Consider the following 20,989-nt stretch of genomic DNA (forward strand, 5'->3'; position numbering starts at 1 on the left):
AAGCAGGCCCAATCTGTTGCTTTGTCCTGATCAGTGGTTCTTCACACTGGGCTGCAAGGACCCTCTGCAGGTTCACAACCGATAATCAGAGGGTCCTTAAAATATTTCTTGTAAAATACAAACTTGAGTCGTATCATTAAAAAAAAAATGACATATATACATATCACACAGCTCATTTAACCAATAACACCTGGGCTTGTGTGTCCATTATTCCCTCCCATGGTATCTCTGGGACAAGAGTAACTGACCATTCTCAAGGTGTAACAAACCTCTACTGCTGCTGCACAGTTTGACCTCCTAGTGAATGGAGATGGCGTGAGTAAATGAACATCTCTATTCATGCTACCATTATAAAGGTGTCCCTGGAAGATGTCCTTGCCTGAAAGGGGTACATGGCCCCAAAGTTTGAGCTTTAATAATCTTCTAAGAAAGATGCTTCGAGTCCTGAAAGGTGTTCTTAATCTCCTCAAACAACTTTGCTCATAATGCTTACTTGTAATCAGTAATACTAATATTAATATTACATAATATTCACACACACTCACACTCTGATAGGAGCATCTCAGGGTTCAGTATTTTACCTAAGGATACTTCAGCATCCAGGTTGGAGGATCAAACCACCAACCTTTCAATTAGTGCACAGCCGCTCTACCTCCTGAGCCACAGCCAGGAGGTAGAGCGGGGATAAAGCTATTCTAGTACTTAAGTTGTGTAGTAATGCAGCAACAAGCAGCAACAAGCAGGGTTTCTTTATGTAATGAATTAATCCAGAATTAAATTAATCTGTATTACTTAGTATTTAGCCGTCTGCCAGCTTTGCCCTATTTGTGAGTGGCCGGTTGTCTAGGTGGCAGACGGGGACAGATCTGAGCTGATTAAGGGGGAAAAAACTGTATACATCTGGATGAAAACTTTACCAGATGGCATTTTCAGAAAAAGCAGCATCCGGTAAGTTTTGTGACCTATTTCTTTTGACTCTTTCTCTCTCTGTGCCTTTGTCTTCCATCCTTTTAATCACAGCACTGTGAGGAGAGCCAATTCTAATGAACAAATGGGGACTCTCAATCGGAAAGATTCAGGTGACTCCAAGGGCAACCGAACCCGAGCCGGATCCACCGGAAGCAACTCCAGCGGCAAAAGGAGTGACAGGTTAGGCAGAACCAGCAGTGAATCAGTTTTTCTCCATTCGGCGCCACATGGAAGCTAAGATGTATAACAATGTTTGTGTTTTGCAAACCAGAAACTACAAGGTTTTCCTTATAAGGCTCTTTCAAATTAAAACATACAGTAGCGATGGTTTACCCAAAGTTGGGGTGCTGATTGACAGCTGTCCGTTTACTCGTTTACTTTGCAGCAAACAGAGGGACCCAGTGTTCAATGCAGGTAAGAAGCGTCTCCTTTATGGCTGTCTGGCCTTGATGACTATGTGTTTCCCAGCTATGGTCCAACTCATTGAGAGCCATTACATAAAAGATGCTCAGTGGTTCTCTGTGTCAGTCGGAGGTCAATGCATTTTTTTTAGAAATCCTGTTAAAATACAGAATTATGTATTCACTTTTTTGTTTATCCCTAAAAGGAAGCAGTGCAAGAGATGCTTTGAACTGTTTTCTGTACCCAGACGACCACTGACGGCTAACACACAATGCTTTGTCTTAGTGTTCATTTTCTCCATCATTTCCTCCCTCACAAGTAACAAGCATCCTACATCCTCATCTTCAAATTGCCATTTGTCTTTTTTTTTGTAATAAGTTCTTCCTGCTTCTTATGTTAAACTGAACTTTTGGTTGCACTGCTAAACAGTTTGTCATTTATACTCAGTTAAAAAAGCAGATCCTAATATTGTCCAGTGAGCTGATAAACTTCCTCTGCTTTTGTTGAAGAGATTCAAATGCATAAATATGTCAATAGCAAGCCTCCAGGAGCTTTTCCAAGTAAATCAGAACTTTACAGAAAATTTTTTAAGGGTTTCTCTTTGAGGCCACAAATAAAGATATAAAGTACACTCCTGGGTAAACTGTTATAGCTAATTGCGTTGGAATTTGCTATAGTAACTTTCTAGTTAATTAAATTAGCGGCCAGGTGATTTCCATAAAACGATATAAACGTTTTTAATAGCGGAAGGAGTGCAAGGTTAATATGACTCATGTATATGTGATATTAGTGCAACAATGAGAAAAAGTACGGTGGCCCTGAAAGGTCAAATGTGTAACTTAAGAAAACACCAGCAAAAATTCTGCAAAAGTACACAAAATAAAATAGAAAAACCTTTACAAAAAAAACTAAACAGAACTCACAAAACAGAACGTGTTTGGGGGGACAATAATGTGACGGAACAGCAGCGGAAGTGACATGCTAACAGTTAACGGCTAAAAGCAAACACGCATCTACAGAATTATATGAGTTATGAGACTAAAACAGTCAGCCCCTTGTATCGTTTTCCTCCTCACAACACTGAAGCGTCCTCCGCTTCTTTTAAGTTTGTCTCAGGGCGATTCTTCCCATGTTTTGGTTTCTGTCACTTATGCAGCTGTTCCGTCATGTTAATGCTTCCCCAAAAACACAAGTTTTCGGTTTTCTGTACTTCCATTGTGGGTCTTTTTTTTTTTTTTTTTTTTTTTTCTTATCTGCATTTCTGTTGTGTTTTGTGTACTTTAGCAGCATTTTTTTTATTTGCTGGTGTTTTCTTAAATCACAGTGCATTTGACCTCTCTGAGTTACTGTAAATTTTAAAAAGTTAAAAACATACAAGCATCTAACAGCTGAAAAATTCCTCTCAAGAAAATCCTTCAATCTGATGCTTTGAATCTTTTTGAATCATGCACCTCACAGGTGAACCAGGTCTTACACGGTGTATCCTTTGAACAAAATCCAGAAAGCACATTGTAACAAGACAATGGGACTGAATATAAAATTAGATGAGTATTGATCAGAATTTCCATACCCAGCATGCTATTGATTTCTGCCTAAATTGCACCGCTGCATTTCATCTGGTTCCATATTTACTCGGCGCGATCTACAGAACGAGACAAAGCTTTACCAGGTTTCTGTCTGTGTTATGAAAAGATAAAACAGTGTGCAGCTTACTGATCCACCACATGTCACAAACTGCCTTAAATATTCAGAAGTTTAAGGCCATAGTTTAAAAAAAAGAAAAACAGCAATTTACGACACAAAAAATGATCGAATGAGCCAGTCGATATTCCCGCTAATTTATTTCACTTATATCATGCCCTGATGATTTAGGCTAATTGATCATAGGCAGTTTGATAGGCATAACCTATCACTATGTGACAATAAACCAATGTGAGCAATAATTGCAGTCTTAGCTTTTATCTCATGCTTGCCTGCAGGACATGAACGTAAAATGGTACATTTGATTTTCAGTAAAAAATTGTCTTTGTCCTCACATTAAACTAATCTAACAAAATAGACATTTTTCTTTGTTTTTAGCTTAACAAGGACTAAAAGGGTTAGTAGATGGGGGTCGGGTGGGGGCTTTAATTTAATTATTCACTTACAGTGTAGGAGCAGAGGGTGGAGCACCAGGAAACGAGCATTGATTCTTTTGGCCATTTAAGGAAAGTAGCCATTAGGAATGAGGCTGATTCATTAAGAAAATTACGGAGAGAAGCTGCTGTTCATTAAAACCAGTAAACAGGAAGTTCACTCATATTAGGACAGACCAGGAAGTGAGGAAGTGATGCCACGCCTCACCTGGTGCTTGTGTGTCTCTCTGTGACCTTTACAAGGAATGCGACGTGTGACCCACTGCAAAGGTAGGCCACTCACCCCCGTCCCCTAATACCCATCCGCTCCCAGTTATCCACAGCTCTCTGGACACTGCAGACAATTTGTTCGGATCTCTGAACACATATCACTTTTGCTCTAAGCCTCAAAAGCTATTTTACTCTTCTGGATAAAATATGGAGTATTACTCTGAAATTTCAACTCATAGTTTTGTTCACCTCCAACTTTTAGGTATCTAAAACGTTCGCAGTACACAGAAAGCTGTCCAGACAGGGGCAGGAGTGGGTTCACAAAAATTGTGTGAACATAGCCTTCCCTGGATTAATTAACATAAAAACGCCCACACCTCCTACCTAACCTCCACCGAGTGCTGCATCGGAGTGGGATTGCAGTGTTTGCAGTTTACTTATTATTCAGCTGTGGGCGAAGCTGCTGCCTTACCACAGTTGTGCCTGTTTGCTCACAGCCTCACTTTCGCTCACAGGCATTTAGTCTCTGTCACCATAGTAACCACACAAAGATTTCTGACACTTGCTGCCTCGCAGTCGCTTTGAGTTTTTCTGCGAACTCTTTAAATCCTCTGTTCTCAGATCCCTCGCTTCAGTTTAGAGCATGTAGATTTGCCACTGCTTATTACCTCCCCACCCTCAAAGTGAATATTTGCATTACAAACACACTGAGTATCTGATTTTGGGTAGTTCCTATTGAAGTCTGTTTGATTTTTTTTTTCAGCTTGTAGTTTTCTCACACAGCCTGACGAGTGTGAGTGTGTGTGTGTTTGTGTGTGTGTACGTGTGTGTTTGTGTGGTCCCCTTCAGATAAGTGTTTGAACAAAACTGACCAAAGTGAAAGCCAAGCCCACTTCTTTACAGATATATTGGTGTTTGCACAGCCTTGTTACAGGGGAATGTAATCTTTAAAACAAACAATGAGATGATTGGGAACATTTTGTTGCTAAAAGCATCTGGTTCCAACGTTTCAGGCTAGTGACTTCTTAAAATGAAGTCGTGTGTGTGTGTGTGTGTGTGTGTGTGTGTGTGTGTGTGTGTGTGTGTGTGTGTGTGTGTGTGTGTGTGCGTGTCGTGTGTGTCGTGTGTGTTGTGTGTCTTGTCGCAGACTGGACGCATTTGTGTTTTTGAGAAGTTAACCCCCAAAAAGGTGTTGTTTACCCCCTAAACCTTTCATGTTAATGTTTTAATTAAAATAAAACCTGAAAAAAACAACACTGAAGTTAGACTTTCAGTCCAATTTGATTAATCGGAAATTCAGCAATAAGGCTTTTTTAAAATGTAATTAAGAGATTATAGCCCCATAAAATATAGCAGTTATAAAATATATGGTCTTTTTTTGTAACACCATTTTCTTTATTTTGCAATCACTTCCAAAGGCTGTAAATTATGATCTCCATTCATAGTAAAATAGAGGATAATGCAGAGTATGCTTTTATTTAGGGCGTGGCTATCCGCAATTGTGCTATGTCTTAGTTTTTTAAACCAGAAATGATACCCAAGGCACAAATCTGACTGAGAAACCCAGATGGCCACAACCAGTATTGTCAACTCAAAGCATTAATATGCAAACCAGTTGACAACCATGACTGCTGCCATCGTTTATATACAGTTTATGTAAAGGCTCCAAAACCAGGTTTCGAATGACTGAGGGGGAGATCTTATATGAGACCAACTAAAAATGACAAATTTAATTTGCATTACTCAACAGATACTAAATTACTACATTTCTAAATATATCCCAGTCTTCAACAATATGCTGGCTTAAATTGGGAATAATTTCCATAGTTTCCCTGTGTCCTACCAGTTTCATAATTCTTGTACTTAATGTAAAAAAAAAACTTCATGTGTCTAACTTCTTGCATTTCTTGATCCTGCTTTGTCCCTATTTTGCCCTCTTCATCTGTCCGGCCCTGACAACCTCTATTACCCCACTTCATCAACAACTCCCCTGCTCTTTCTCCTTATCTATGTTATAGTCACAGTACAGATTTACCTCAGCCGCGCTACAAAGTTGACTGGGAAAGGCAGCGTCCCTGCAGCTTCAGGGGTAACAACCCGTTCAGCCGCCAACACACAACAAACCTCAGAAATCAGCAGGGCCAACAGGGCCAAAAAAGGCAACTCTGCTAAGGTTTCAGTGGCCAGAACGACCCCGAACTTTAGCATCCAGTTGAGGAAGTCAGGGAGCCTGTCATCCTACTCTCCTCTTGGTACACCCAGCTACCGTAGCCCTATTAAATCCCCCAGCCAGTACTTCCAGATTTGTTATTAGCAAACATAAGCAAGCTTATCTAGAGAGGACAGCATGTTTTATGTCTAAAGTAATAAAGGAAGATTCATGATTTTAAACCTGATCTTTCCCTTTAAAAACAACACAAGGAAAGAATCAGAGAAAAAGCAGCCAAATGAGTACAAAAACCTTTAAAGCCATCAATTTGATCCATTAGTCAACCTTTCTGATTATCTGTTAACATTAAAGTTCATTTTGTTCATTTTGGTTTCCTTCTGCATGGTTTATTTTGCATGTTTTAAAATGATTTCTCAGTGTTTCCTTTTCTAAGCCTCAATCTGTTTTTTTTTTTCTTTTCACTGCTTCTTGTGTCTGCGTTTCATGTTGGTCAATCTCTGCTGTGAGCTGAATATTCCTGAGTTGTGAAGGTTTTTAACAAAGTGTTTGCAGTTTTATTTTGTGCTGCTTCTTGTCAAATATGTGTTTTGAAATGGCCAATAAAAGTCCGTTAAAAAGCTGTTTGTCTTCCCAAGCTCTGTCATTTTTTGATCATCTCACATCACTTCATCCTCTCGTCTTGTCTTACACTCAGTATTATCACCCTTGTCATTCACACCATAATGGATGTATTAAGTAGCAGTGCTGTGTGTGCTTCTGTTTTGCCATATAGTAAAAAAAAAATGACACTGTAAGTGATTTAATTCCACCCAGGATTCAGGGGTTCTGTGTTTGTGCATCTAAACATTATCTCACCGATTATTCTTGTTGCCTTTTCTAGAGGAGGGTTATGTGAAAATGTATTTGAAAGGTCGCCCCGTCACCATGTACATGCCCAGAGACCAAGTGGACAGCTACTGCCTGGAGGCAAGAGCAGAGCTACCCAGCAACAAACTCAAGCTGGACTGGGTGTATCCTTTTACTGCAACCTATTTGCCAAATACCAGAGGCATGGAGCTTGTGTGAGAGCATTTTGACATGTTTTGAACAGAAAAAGTTCAAGTATAATCCCACTTTCTGATTTGGAAAGTTTCTCAAAGTAATCATCTGAGGAAATCCACATTGTGATGTAGTTGTGGGAGTTAAGAGGAGGAAGGCGCGAGCCTGTCTTTTTGCTTTCCCTGCTTGTCAGAGCAGATCTGTTCAGATGTTCATTTTCACCGGATTGTGCTGCCGCTGTCGGAGCCGGGCTCATCGCTCTGCGGCCTGGAGTCAGTAATAACCTGCGCACAGCTGGCAGGCTAAAGCACGGCCAGTCAGCAGCTCCTCTTGTGCTGTTTTATTTTTACTTTGTGTCACTGCGGTTTTATTTCTTTGCTTCTTTTGTTCGTTGATGAAGGAGTGAATATAGCTGGTTGTTAAGCCTGTCACGAACCCAGAGGCAAAACAGAGAATGATCAAATCTGATAAGGAAAGCACAAACACACCGATAGAAATACAAACGTGGGCCGTGCATTTTGGAATTACCCATTTTTAAAATGGACCTATATAGCTTTTGGTTGTTTTCTTTTGCAGTGAAGAATGTCCACAGTAAACATGCCGAAAGTGTAATTCAACAATAATATGAATAGAGCAGCATGTAATGCTTTAAAAAGCTCTAAACACTTGGTTTCAGACCGTTTTCCTTGGATCTACATGATGTCAAAGAGACTGGAATCTTTAATGCAGTCATCTCAGCCCAGAAGCCCCTCCCACCCACTGTTCAAGTGTTCTGTTTGCAAGTGGCAGCCAATCAGAAGAAAGGCGAGATTAGCTCACTCAGTGGATGAAATGAAAAGAAATGAAGACAAAGGATTCCTTTGCACTATGAATCATGCAAAGATAATTTTATAGTCTATTATTTTTGCTTCTCCTGATCTCAGTTTTAATCCACACAGTTTAAATTTATGAATGCTACACAAATGAAAGCACATAGCTGTTTGTGATTAAAGAAAACAGAGCAAAACATGTGTTATAGACCCATTTAGAGTTTTCCTTTCTTTCATTCCTTGACCGCTTTCTTGTTCAGCTATGGCTACCGCGGTCGAGACTGTCGCTCCAACCTTTACTTGCTCCCCACTGGAGAAACGGTGTATTTCATCGCCTCCGTGGTCGTCCTGTTTAACGTGGACGAGCGGTTGCAGAGACACTACACCGGACACACAGACGACATCAAATGGTAAGAGACGTCAGCAGCCCAGATCGAGTCTTTAATCTCGCTCTCATCTCTTTGCTCTTTTTGTATCTCCTATTCCTGACAAATACACAACTGACTCATGTAACTACAGCGGGCGAAGTAACAGGTGCACTCAAGGGTTGCATTCAGGCACAAGGCTGAAAGTATATTTGTAGGAAAGCTCGGAGTGCAGTGAAAGTAACCTTGAGCAGTCACTGCCATGATTATGTTATCACACGCTGAGGTTAATAAAAGTTCAGCTTATTAATCACCAGTTTGGATTACAGATCAGAGGATGAATCAGAGAGATTCTTGCTCCTTTTAAGACAAAGTGTTTGAACTTCCTGCGAGTGGTGCTGCACCGCCAAAGCCCCCAAAGGAATTCATCTTAATATGTTTAATTTCCCTCCACAGTTTGACGCAGACAGCGTGTGGTAGCTACAGCGAATATCATATTCATATCTTTAAAAAGCTCAGTCCAAAAGCAGCGTTTCATGTCCTGGGAGCACATGGCTCATCTTTATTCAAACGGTCCTTTGATGTCAAAAAGCCTGTTTTCACGTCTACTTTTCATGTCTTTCTCTCCACCAGTCTGGCTGTCCACCCTGATAAAATCACCATAGCAACTGGGCAGGTGGCGGGCACCTCCTCAGACGGAAAAGTAAGTGAGATCTGCTCCTCATGTTTTATCAAGTTATCCGTTATCATTTTGATTTATTGTGTTTGGGTGTAAATTCTATTTTCCTGAAGGAACAGATTTACCTAATTCAGGCAGAGAGTTCCTGCATCCACCGGTGACTTTGTTAGGTACACCTTACTCTTACAGAGTTGGACCCCTTTTTTCCCTCCAAACTGCTTTAATTCTCTATGGAAACATTTCTCAAAGATGTTGGTTCATGTTGACATGATAACATCACACAGATGCTGCAGAAATGTTGGAGCACAGCCATGATGCAACCTAAACAGCCTTTGGGTTGTGGTGGAGATCTGGTGGCTGTGGAGAGCATTTGAGAGCAGTGAACTCATCGCCGTGTTCAAGAAACTAGCGTAACCCTGGCTGATTAGATATTTGCATTAATAAGCAGCTGAGCTGTATCTAATAAAGTGGCCAGTGAGTGTATTTTTCTCAGTGAATTTGCTTCTTCAAGCCGTACGTCACATCAAACTGATGTGTCGTGCCGATGGTTGTGTGCACTCCCTGTCTGGCAGCAGCTGGCTCCTCACGTTCGTGTGTGGGACTCCGTCAGCCTCAACACCCTCCATGTTCTGGGCACCGGCTTCTTTGACAGAGCGCTCGTCTGCTTGGCTTTCTCCAAGTCGGTGAGGAAACCCCCTCTGACACACTTAAATAAATAAATTAGTGACTTCATAAATTAATTACAATGTCACAAACTGCATGAACTGATGTATAAATTGTGACATAAGTTCATATTTTGTTTAAATTTCTTTTGTTTTTTATTAACCTTGGTTTCCCATTTAGTTTGTTCTATATTTAATTAATTCTTAATTTCTACTGCAAGGACAGGCGCTGTCATTCACAGCAGGTCGGAGGTTAACTTCACCTCTGTTGGTTTATCAGTGCCAAGCTCACAATATATAGTTCAAGCACTCAGCTAATCTAGTAAAAATTAATACTGTCAGTAATTTAGTCTTAAATTATTCATTGGCTACATTAATTTTTAATATGTTTTTATTACACTTAATGAATTGATTATTTATTTATTGAGTCCATTTATTACTTTATTCATTTTTTATTTTGACAGTTCCAGTTCTCTGTAAAATTAACCTCTTTATTTTAAAAACATTTTTAATGTCAGAACGGAGGAAACACACTTTGTGTCGTCGACGACTCCAACGACCACGTCCTCTCTGTGTGGGACTGGCAGAGAGAGGACAGACTGGCTGAAGTTAAGGTATCTGCACGTGTATTGTGTGATTTCTTTGTGTTTGGGTGTGATTGCCTCAGTAGGCTCAGTGTTTAATGTTTCTCCTGAGCTTCATTCTTTCTTTTCTTTTTTTTCCACGTGTTTCGGCTCAGTGCTCCAACGAGTCGGTGTTTGCTGCGGACTTTCACCCCACAGACAGCAACATCGTGGTGACGTGTGGCAAGTCCCATCTATATTTCTGGAACCTGGAGAAAGGCATGCTGGTCAAGAAGCAGGGACTGTTTGAGGTAGGACTGTTCCTCACATGTTAGGAAGCATATTCACATATAGAGTCATGACAGCATGTAATGTCATGAGTTGTTGCGTTGCTATATATAGAAATTTGGGGGTAGCTGAGCAAAATTCAGTTCATGTATGTTCTTGTGTTTACTGCAGAAACAAGAGAAGCCCAAGTTTGTGTTGTGCGTGACCTTCGCGGAAAATGGAGACGCTATAACCGGAGACTCGAGTGGGAACATCCTGGTGTGGGGAAAAGGTACTCGACTGTTTCACGCTCGCCTGTGAAAAGGATCATGTCTGTAGGGTGTACACAGTGAGTGAGTCTGCAGAGAAAGAGAGCGTACCACTGTGTGCTTTCACCTGACTCGCAGAAGAAGTGTGCGTCAGAAGCACAACGAAAAAAACAAATAATGATTCTGCCTGCGAAGGATTTTGTGGTTATAAGCTCAAAGATGCGTCATTGTGGTGGTGGAATCAGGAGACTAGGAGTCAAAGATGTGTCTCGATCTGAACTGTTTTATTTAAAAGGAAAAAAAGGTGCAGGAGATGTGCAGTCTTACAGTTTTATACCCTCATCACACCATCTGTCTCTGTCAGTTTATCTGCCCTCTGCGTACAGTCGACCTTTACGCCCTTCTCTGTCCCATCTTCATTGTGCAGGCACTAATCGCATCAGCCACGTCATCCAAGGAGCTCACGAAGGCAGCATCTTTGCTCTGTGCATGCTGAGGAACGGCACTCTGGTGTCTGGGGGGAAAGACCGCAGGCTCATTTCCTGGGACAGCAGCTACCAGCAGACACAAACGGTGGAGGTGAGAAAGCAAAAACGCTCTGAGGCAAATGCAAAGTTTATAAATTACACATAATTTTACAGATGGGGTACACTAGTCATGCTGTTAAGCATTTGACAGAATCCTTGGGTTTTTAATGCTTAGTTGCTGAGCTCTATAGCTCTTAATGATGCACCAGAAGCACACACTGTTAAGATGTATTAATAAAATGTTAAGCTGAATATCAAGCACCTTCCTCCAAGTAGGTCTCAGTCTGGAATATTAGCCAGAATTTGCATGCATGCCTGAGGCGGCTGACTATGCATTCTGAATACTGCATCGTATCATAAATATTACAGAGGATAAGATGGATTTGTGCTTTCAAAGAGATTCACAGGCATTTATAGCAATGACACTCGGGGTTCACACTGACTGTATTATTATTATAAATTAGCTGGTCTTGCCTGAGGCAGCTGTTAGGTTCCAGGTGAAGCGGTGCTGTGCATGATCGCTGCTTTTTCTCTACAGGTGCCTGAGTTGTTTGGTCCCATCCGGACTATAGCAGAGGGCAGAGGGGAGAGTGTGCTCATCGGGACCACAAAGAACTTTGTTTTGAAAGGCAGTTTGGATGGAGAGTTCATGCCCATTACACAGGTACATGCAGCAGTCAGGTTTATCTCTACATTGGCTGTCCAATAGGAGGGTTCCTTCTTTCTTCCTTTCCTTAGAACCTACTACTAGCTCATCTCAAGTTCATGCAGATGAAAATCAAATTTTAATGAATAAATGAATGTGTTTGATTAAGTTACAACAGGATGTGTTCAAATGCTTTGCACAACCCCAAAACAGTAGTTTGCTGATTAGTTTTATCAGCTTTGTTTCTTTCTCTTTCTTTCTCTTCTTTTCTGCAGGGTCACACTGATGAGTTGTGGGGTTTAGCCATCCATCCCTGGAAACCTCAGTTCCTGACCTGTGGGTATGACAGGCAGGTCTGTCTGTGGGACTCAATCTCCCATCAGCTGATCTGGTCCAAGAGCCTGGAAGTAAGTTTAGGCAACACTGGCCCCTGGGGTCAGTCACTGGAATTACACAGCAAACATATGAAGATCATTTTTATGTCTATTAGAATAAACAGGACATCAAGTAGCAAAAGTGCATTTACACATTTACAGCAAAGCTATCAGCATAACATTATTTATACTTTATATAAATTTGGATTACCAAATTGTCACTAGGTGTGAATGTGCAAATGAATGTGAGTGTGAATGGTTGTCTGTCCCTGTGTGTTGGCCCTGCGACAGACTGGTGACCTGTCCAGGGTGTACCCTGCCTCTCGCCCTATGACAGCTGGGATAGGCTCCAGCGCCCCCCGCGACCCTGAAAAGGATAAGCGGAAGCGAATGGATGGATAAATTTGGATTATTTGAATTATTGATCACATTAAAGATTCCCTCCAAATACATTTCATAACACAATTCAGTAAAAAATAAATCTTCTTTTTCTATTGCATCTATTTCTTCTCTCTTGCTAAAGAAATCAATTTATATGTGTGATACCAGTCATACTAGTGAGATGTGAAGTGCTTAACTGATTCCGATTCTGATTAGCATAATGCTATACATCTTCTACATGACTGAGATCATCATTTTCAATGTCTGCGCACTGTAGACTACAAAAGTAGAGCTCACAAAATCATGCTCATATGTACCAAACGCATCTTAAATTTAAGGCAAGCAGTGAAACCAGGAGATAAACGTAAAAGCTGCACACAAGTGAATCTGCATAGTGAGGTAACAATAATCAAAACCCATTAATGAGTGAAGGGGTGGACTTTAAATGTCATATTCTTTCTTCTTCTCACAGGATGCTGCACAGTCAGCAGGTTTCCATCCTTCTGGAGCTGTGGTTGCTGTAGGAACCCAGACGGGCAGGTATAGACACCATCACCAAAAAGCATTTAGTGCCAATGCGCTTGGTTAAGAGATACAGCCTTTACTTTACAGCTAAAAAAAAAGTATTTGTAAGATTTTGATTGGTTCTGTCATCAATCCTGCAGGTGGCTGGTACTGGACACAGACTCTAAGGATTTAGTCACAATGCACACAGATGGGAATGAGCAGCTGTCGGTTATGCGCTATGGGCCAGGTATGGTGTTAATCTCATGTTTGTGTATTAATGTTAGGAAAATTAAGAAGACTACACAGAAGACTTGTATGTGTTGTAGTTTATGTTGACTGAAGAGAGCTAAAACTGCCAAAATCAAAACAAAAGAAGTCATATACTCATGAGCCACTTTATTAGGTACACCTCTCTTCGACCCCATTTTGCCTCCAGAACAGGCTTAATTGTTTGCGGCATCGATTCAACAAGGAGCTGGAAACATACTGACATGATAGCAAATATCACGTTCCATCCTGTCCCAAAGGTGCTCTACTTCATTGAGAGCTGGTGACTGTGGAGGCCGTTTGAATACGGTGAACTCAAAGCCAGTTTGAGTGTTGTGACATGGCACATTGTCTTGCAGCTATCAGACGATGGGTACACTGTGGTCATAAAGGGATGGACATGGTCATTTGTGGAGTTTAAACAATGATCACTTGGTACTAGAGGATGCCAAGAAAATATCCCCTGTACTATTACACCAGAATCAGCCTGAACCAAAAATACAGGGCAGGGTGGATCCCTGCTGTTATATTGTTTATGTGAAATCCGCTTAAGCTTAAAGCAGTCTGGCCATTCTTCTCTGACCTTTGGCATCAAAAATGCACTTTCGCCCAGAGAACTGCTGCTCGCTGGATATTTTCTCCTTTTCCAACCATTCTCTGTAAACCCTGGAGATGGTTGTGTGGGAAAATCCCACGTCAGCAGTTTCGAAACACTCCTGCCTGGCACCAACAGTCACATAAATCACCCTTCTTCTCCAGTCTGGTGCTCAGATTGAACTTCAGCAGTCTTGACCATGTCTACATGCCTAAATGACTGAGATGCTGCCATGTGATTGGCTAATTATAGCCTTCTTGTTAACAAGAAGTGGAACAGGTGTACCTAATGAAGTGATCAGTGAGTGTATATGAATGACCAAGTAATATTGTTAGAAAAACCAAAAAGTTAATACAACCAGCTAACTGCGCTAACACGTTGACGTCGTGCAGCCCCGCATGGGGTGATCGGCGTTAACTCGCTAACGGAGATTTGCTGCATTAATGCAGTTATGGCGTTAACGTCATTTTAACACTACCAGCACTAATATATACATTCAAAAATTACATTCGATTATTTAGTTTTAAATGAATTTTGCAAATATCTGATATTCTGCCAAGAGTGTGAGAATGCTTTGATCCATATTTTCCTATATTAGGTAATGAACATCTGCTATACCTGCAGCATCAGATGTATCGCCTCCCTCCTCACAGTGGATATCCATCTACAACAGTCTAGTTAATTATTTGCCATCTGCAAACATGTTTTTTAATTTATATTTCATTTTATGACCTCTAATGTTCCTCTTTTCTTCATCTTATATAGATGGTAACTTCCTGGCCATCGGATCCCACGACAACTACATCTATATCTACGCTGTGGCAGAAAATGGGAGGAAGTACAGTCGAGTGGGGAAGTGCTCGGTGAGCACCTGTATTTATAATCCCCCTCATCCTTTATTTCAAGTTCCTTTCTGCTTCACCTTTATCTTTAGCTCCCTCCTCAGTTCTGCATTTCAGTGCTTTCTGGATGTGTGTTTACAGAGAACCGGCAAAGTCATAAATAACAACCCCCAGAGTCATACCCTGCTGAGACTATGCATCAACATTTCTAGGATTATTTATAGTTCTTGGATACCCATACTGACTCCACTCTGAAAATACTTTGAAGTGTGTGTTGCTGTGTGTGTCTGAGATGCATTTTTAAACTTTTCTAACTTCTCCCAGGGTCACTCCAGTTTCATCACTCATCTGGACTGGTCTGTGGACTCTCAGTATCTGGTATCAAATTCAGGCGACTATGAGATACTGTACTGTAAGTCACTTATCCTCAGGTTTCCTTTAGGATTGATATAATCCTTAAAAATGCCACGAAATCTAGTAAAGTTGGCCTAAAATGATTTTTCCCCTTTCATGCATTCATGAAACTAGTCACTGTGTGCTGACGTGCAAAACTGTGTTCACAACCAGCTCTGAGGTAGCAGGAGAGCACAGACTTGGTTGTGCATTTGAGCAATCTTAGTTAGTTTCGTAAGATGTTGAGTGTAAAGTTTTCAGTCACAGTAATTTGGAGTTGGCATGCCCAACAGTACCCATTCTAAGCCACGCTAAGACCTGTTTTGTATTTGCTTTGTATTTGTTTCCTCAGGGATCCCATCAGTGTGTAAACAGGTGGTCAGCGTGGAGACAACCAGAGATATTGAGTGGGCCACCCACACCTGCACTCTGGGCTTCCAGGTCTTTGGTAAGTGGCGGATCCTTTGATCTCCCTCTTTACGTGTATGTTGGTGTTTAATTGTGCATTCAGTAGACATTTCCGGCACCCTCTGCTTCCCCAGGCCTGTGGCCCGACGGCTCAGACGGCACCGACATCAACGCCGTGTGCAGATCCAACGATAAGAGCCTCCTGGTTACCGGAGACGACTTTGGGAAGGTCCACCTCTTCTCATACCCCTGCTCACAGTTCAGGGTGAGATGCTGCTCACGGTGATGTTAAGCAGGATATTCGGCTCAGTATCGAAAAACTGTGTTGTTTTTGTTTCTTTCCAGGCTCCCAGCCATGTTTACGGTGGCCACAGCAGTCATGTGACCAATGTAACCTTCCTGTATGATGACAGCTACCTGGTGTCGACAGGTGGGAAGGACATGAGCGTGATGCAGTGGAGGATAGTCTGAGCGAGCACAGAAATGGATACTGTCCAGCTTCTCGCTGCTGCTGCTGCTGCGGCTGAAGCAAAGTGAACCAAACTGCACTAAACTGAACCAAACCAAACTGAAACGAACTCAGACGCTAACACAGATGTGGATCTGAATGAACTGAAGTGGTTTTGATTGAAGAGAAACTTTTTGACCTGAGGTTTCCTTTCCCCGATCCACACACAGATCCTAACTGCGACAAACTGTCGGGGGTCTGACATGCGCCTGCTTGAAAGACAAAAATCCTCTTATTTCCCCCTTTCTCTGTCTCCGTACTACATGTAAAAAGAAATCTCCCCCTCGCGTACTGTAGCCTTGCACCCAGCGACATTAAACAAAACAAATCAAACGGATCAATGCGAAAACCAAAGGCCCTGTCTGACCCGATGGGTGCGTTTTTACAGTTTGGCTTCACTGTCCTTGTGTAGTACACACTCCTGCCACCAGATAATGGACTGAAGAGGTTTGTTTTGCTGCCTTTCAGAGCCCCTCCACACTGAACTGGAGATCCGAGAACACTGCAACAAAAACTGTGCACAGAAAGAAATACAGTGTGATTTTTTTCTAATTGTCAAACTTTTATTTTGTATTTAACAACTCAGGAAAGCACTAGTGAAGCAAGGCCCTTCCCCGTTTTGTTAACACTGTCACATCAGAAAGAGTCTCTGAAAAAACATCTCACTAAAATATCCAAACGTCTCATTAACGGTTAATATTAGATCCAACTTTTGTTCAGCCATTATTGCTTTGTTGGCTTTGTGGGACTGAGGAGGATACTGTGAGTGAGGAGGTTGTTACCCACTATTTAAAACAAACCAGAAGGATCTAATAAGAAATTTATTTGAACATATTCAAATTGTTTGTGCTTCCAGCTCTTTACACAGGACCCCTTTCCTATTATTTATTGATTGTGCGTAAAATCCTTCACTGCCAGCTTGATTTCCTTTGACCCTTTTTTCTGCAATAAATCTCTGTTTAGATTGGTAGATGTGCTAAAAAGCTTGAAACTGATCTGAGGACGCTGTGGGTGAAATATACACTATTTTGGTTTGCTAGGTTTCTCTGACTTTTGCCTGGAGTGCAAGGAGAATCAAAATGAAGCGTATGCTGAGGTTTTCAGTGATGTGAAGCCCTTTCAAATCTGTGTCTTTCCACTTTTTATTGTACCTACATCAGTTTATGAAGGGGAAGAATGAGACCATTACACTGTAACTGTCTGATGTGCTTCTCAGCTGTGCGCCATCAGTCACTGGCAGGATATTTAACAGAACTGTTGAGATGTTTTTTGGGGGGGTTTTCTATAATGCACTGCTTCTGCCTGATTTAAAAAAAAAATACAGCAGGTCTATTAAGCTAATTAACATTTAGCACTTACTGGAGCTTTTCATAAACCAATGTCTGCTCTCAGGCTTTAAAGCTGTCTGCCATCCGATCAGTGGTACGATGTGTAGCATGTCACACTCCTTATGGTTAACAGAAAAGCCAAATGAGCACACGTGCATGAGTAAATGGGACTTTTTTTTACGTGATAATTGGTTGGGGTTTAGCTGATTTTAGTGTGAACATAGCTGCTGCTGTTATGAGGCACACTGAGGTGGTTTAAAAATCCTGAAGGCTGGCTGATTGTTTTATCGGTTTATGTCCTTTTATTAGGAAAATTTCAGATCTTTTAACAACAGTGATTTAAAGCTGCCACTCTACAGAGTGAATGTAACATTTATTTGTCTTACCGCTTTAACACTTGGGGCTGCAAAATACCATTGAACATTAAAATCTCTCTGGAATTAAATGATGAAATACAAATGATGTTTTGTCTTATATTTTTCACTGTTGTCGTTTTGTTGTTTAATTCTTTCTTTGACATGTTGGCTTTTGTTTTATTGAAAATTCTAACAAAGGAAATCCACTCACAGGGACTATAGAGTGGAAATTGAAATCAGTTAGTTGTAAAAAAAAAAACAACAACAACATTTTACTCTAAAGCAGAATACAACATTTGTAGTACCTTTAGACGCCCTGGAGGGCTAAAATTGCCCAAATCAAAAAAAAAAAAATAAAAAAATAAAAAATAAAAATATATATATATATATGAAAGATGGAATTAAATGCAACATAAAATAATTAATACATAAATTAATAATTAATAATTGGATAATAAATTCAATGCTAATATAAATGTAACTGGTACATGTCCAAGCTCCAGTATTCTTTGTTGTGTTTTGCTATAGGTCACGAAAAGAAAATGAGACAATCCCTTTTAAGGTCTTCTAAGTATAGAAATGGAAAAAATCATTCATTGTAGCCCATTGGTAGGTGGCTGCTGAGCAACCTCATGATATCATAATGCATAATGCACGGTTGAAGTTTTGTGGAGGTAAACAGGATGCCACTGTCGTAAAATTAAAAAGGACAGTGTGCTTTAATAAGGCATTGTGCGTGCATAAATTCTTAAAACAGATCATTTTAGCCCACTGAAAGGTGGTTGCTAGACAACGTGACAATATCATAAGATCTGATATACAGGGAGTGCAGAATTATTAGGCAAATGAGTATTTTGTCCACATCATCCTCTTCATGCATGTTGTCTTACTCCAAGCTGTATAGGCTCGAAAGCCTACTACCAATTAAGCATATTAGGTGATGTGCATCTCTGTAATGAGAAGGGGTGTGGTCTAATGACATCAACACCCTATATCAGGTGTGCATAATTATTAGGCAACTTCCTTTCCTTTGGCAAAATGGGTCAAAAGAAGGACTTGACAGGCTCAGAAAAGTCAAAAATAGTGAGATATCTTGCAGAGGGATGCAGCAGTCTCAAAATTGCAAAGCTTCTGAAGCGTGATCATCGAACAATCAAGCGTTTCATTCAAAATAGTCAACAGGGTCGCAAGAAGCGTGTGGAAAATCCAAGGCACAAAATAACTGCCCATGAACTGAGAAAAGTCAAGCGTGCAGCTGCCAAGATGCCACTTGCCACCAGTTTGGCCATATTTCAGAGCTGCAACATCACTGGAGTGCCCAAAAGCACAAGGTGTGCAATACTCAGAGACATGGCCAAGGTAAGAAAGGCTGAAAGACGACCACCACTGAACAAGACACACAAGCTGAAACGTCAAGACTGGGCCAAGAAATATCTCAAGACTGGTTTTTCTAAGGTTTTATGGACTGATGAAATGAGAGTGAGTCTTGATGGGCCAGATGGATGGGCCCGTGGCTGGATTGGTAAAGGGCAGAGAGCTCCAGTCCGACTCAGACGCCAGCAAGGTGGAGGTGGAGTACTGGTTTGGGCTGGTATCATCAAAGATGAGCTTGTGGGGCCTTTTCGGGTTGAGGATGGAGTCAAGATCAACTCCCAGTCCTACTGCCAGTTTCTGGAAGACACCTTCTTCAAGCAGTGGTACAGGAAGAAGTCTGCATCCTTCAAGAAAAACATGATTTTCATGCAGGACAATGCTCCATCACACGCGTCCAAGTACTCCACAGCGTGGCTGGCAAGAAAGGGTATAAAAGAAGAAAAACTAATGACATGGCCTCCTTGTTCACCTGATCTGAACCCCATTGAGAACCTGTGGTCCATCATCAAATGTGAGATTTACAAGGAGGGAAAACAGTACACCTCTCTGAACAGTGTCTGGGAGGCTGTGGTTGCTGCTGCACGCAATGTTGATGGTGAACAGATCAAAACACTGACAGAATCCATGGATGGCAGGCTTTTGAGTGTCCTTGCAAAGAAAGGTGGCTATATTGGTCGCTGATTTGTTTTTGTTTTGTTTTTGAATGTCAGAAATGTATATTTGTGAATGTGGAGATGTTATATTGGTTTCACTGGTAAAAATAAATAATTGAAATGGGTATATATTTGTTTTTTGTTAAGTTGCCTAATAATTATGCACAGTAATAGTCACCTGCACACACAGATATCCCCCTAAAATAGCTAAAACTAAAAACAAACTAAAAACTACTTCCAAAAACATTCAGCTTTGATATTAATGAGTTTTTTGGGTTCATTGAGAACATGGTTGTTGTTCAATAATAAAATTATTCCTCAAAAATACAACTTGCCTAATAATTCTGCACTCCCTGTAGATAAGAACCTTCAGGGATCTAATGCTGTGTCCACACTGGAAGCACTTCACAGCAGCGTGATAACTTCAGGCAACTACGGGAGAAATAAACACCGGGGATGCAAAGTGAGCGGAACCTCACATAAGTTTTTCTCAACTTGTGAGTGATTGAAGAGACTACCAGTGAGGATTCTCTTGACTAACATATGACCTGATGACTTGGTAGTAAACATGTTAGAACGTTACCTAGGCAACAAGCAACCACTCATTGGAATTACTTCCCCTGTATACGGACCTTAAGACCATGTAGGATGAAGGGATTTTTTCACAAACAGGTCAAGATTTTTGAATTACATTAAGACATAATTATTTTCCACCACACCAGCCAAGCACCTCAGTTCTCTATAGCAACTATTCGAGGGAATAATTTCTGTTAAGAGCCTGAGTTTAGTTAGAAAGAACAAAGCTGACCCCATAAAATAGTTGGAAAAAATTCAATGGAAATTAATAAAAGAAATGTAAAAAGCAAAAAAATATTTTAAGAAAATAATCATATAAATACAATGATGCGCCCGTCGGGTTATCATATAGCCCGACGGGCGGGGCTGAGATAGATTTTGGTCGCCCGACCGGAGATATCGCTAGCTCCGGGACGTCGGGCTAGCGATTTTGCGAGCCCTGATGCGTAAATCAATAAATAGAATGTAAAATCTAATTGGAAGACGAATAAATAGAGGATTAATTAAACGGTAAAGACACAAGCAAATCAAAATAAATATAAATATTGTTTTGTGTGTGTGTGTGTTTACTAACAATCATTTGGTTAGTTAGCTTTATTTTTGGCTCATGTGGTCCTCCATACATTAGGGTGCTAGACCAGACTACTTGTTTGCCTGCTGAGACTCTGACGGGTGGGGTACTTAGGGGGCGTCAGTTCCCTGCATGTGTGCGTCTT

General features: G+C 40.9%; 1 protein-coding gene across 5 annotated transcripts in view; it reads left to right on the forward strand.

The window, feature by feature from the left end:
* The window catches only part of eml1 (EMAP like 1), a 70,403-nt gene extending 52,630 nt beyond the window's left edge, over positions 1 to 17,773 (forward strand). For 4 of the 5 annotated variants that reach the window (XM_084914136.1, XM_084914133.1, XM_084914137.1 and 1 more), the window contains 19 exons: positions 1,021 to 1,149; positions 1,355 to 1,383; positions 6,767 to 6,896; positions 7,994 to 8,143; positions 8,732 to 8,801; positions 9,350 to 9,460; positions 9,958 to 10,053; positions 10,179 to 10,313; positions 10,462 to 10,561; positions 10,966 to 11,117; positions 11,604 to 11,729; positions 11,987 to 12,118; positions 12,939 to 13,006; positions 13,132 to 13,220; positions 14,601 to 14,698; positions 15,002 to 15,089; positions 15,423 to 15,518; positions 15,613 to 15,743; positions 15,824 to 17,773. In XM_084914136.1, the coding sequence (XP_084770262.1) occupies positions 1,021 to 1,149; positions 1,355 to 1,383; positions 6,767 to 6,896; positions 7,994 to 8,143; positions 8,732 to 8,801; positions 9,350 to 9,460; positions 9,958 to 10,053; positions 10,179 to 10,313; positions 10,462 to 10,561; positions 10,966 to 11,117; positions 11,604 to 11,729; positions 11,987 to 12,118; positions 12,939 to 13,006; positions 13,132 to 13,220; positions 14,601 to 14,698; positions 15,002 to 15,089; positions 15,423 to 15,518; positions 15,613 to 15,743; positions 15,824 to 15,949 (2,056 nt within the window). In that variant the 3' untranslated portion in view covers positions 15,950 to 17,773. The remainder of the gene's footprint in view (positions 1 to 1,020; positions 1,150 to 1,354; positions 1,384 to 6,766; positions 6,897 to 7,993; positions 8,144 to 8,731; positions 8,802 to 9,349; positions 9,461 to 9,957; positions 10,054 to 10,178; positions 10,314 to 10,461; positions 10,562 to 10,965; positions 11,118 to 11,603; positions 11,730 to 11,986; positions 12,119 to 12,938; positions 13,007 to 13,131; positions 13,221 to 14,600; positions 14,699 to 15,001; positions 15,090 to 15,422; positions 15,519 to 15,612; positions 15,744 to 15,823) is intronic. The other variant, XM_084914134.1, reaches the window with a different exon arrangement.
* The last annotated feature ends 3,216 nt before the right edge of the window (positions 17,774 to 20,989 follow it).

This window comes from Perissodus microlepis, chromosome 19 (genome assembly GCF_051167445.1).
Source record: "Perissodus microlepis isolate ML-2025 ecotype Zambia chromosome 19, ASM5116744v1, whole genome shotgun sequence".
Lineage (NCBI taxonomy): Eukaryota > Metazoa > Chordata > Actinopteri > Cichliformes > Cichlidae > Perissodus > Perissodus microlepis.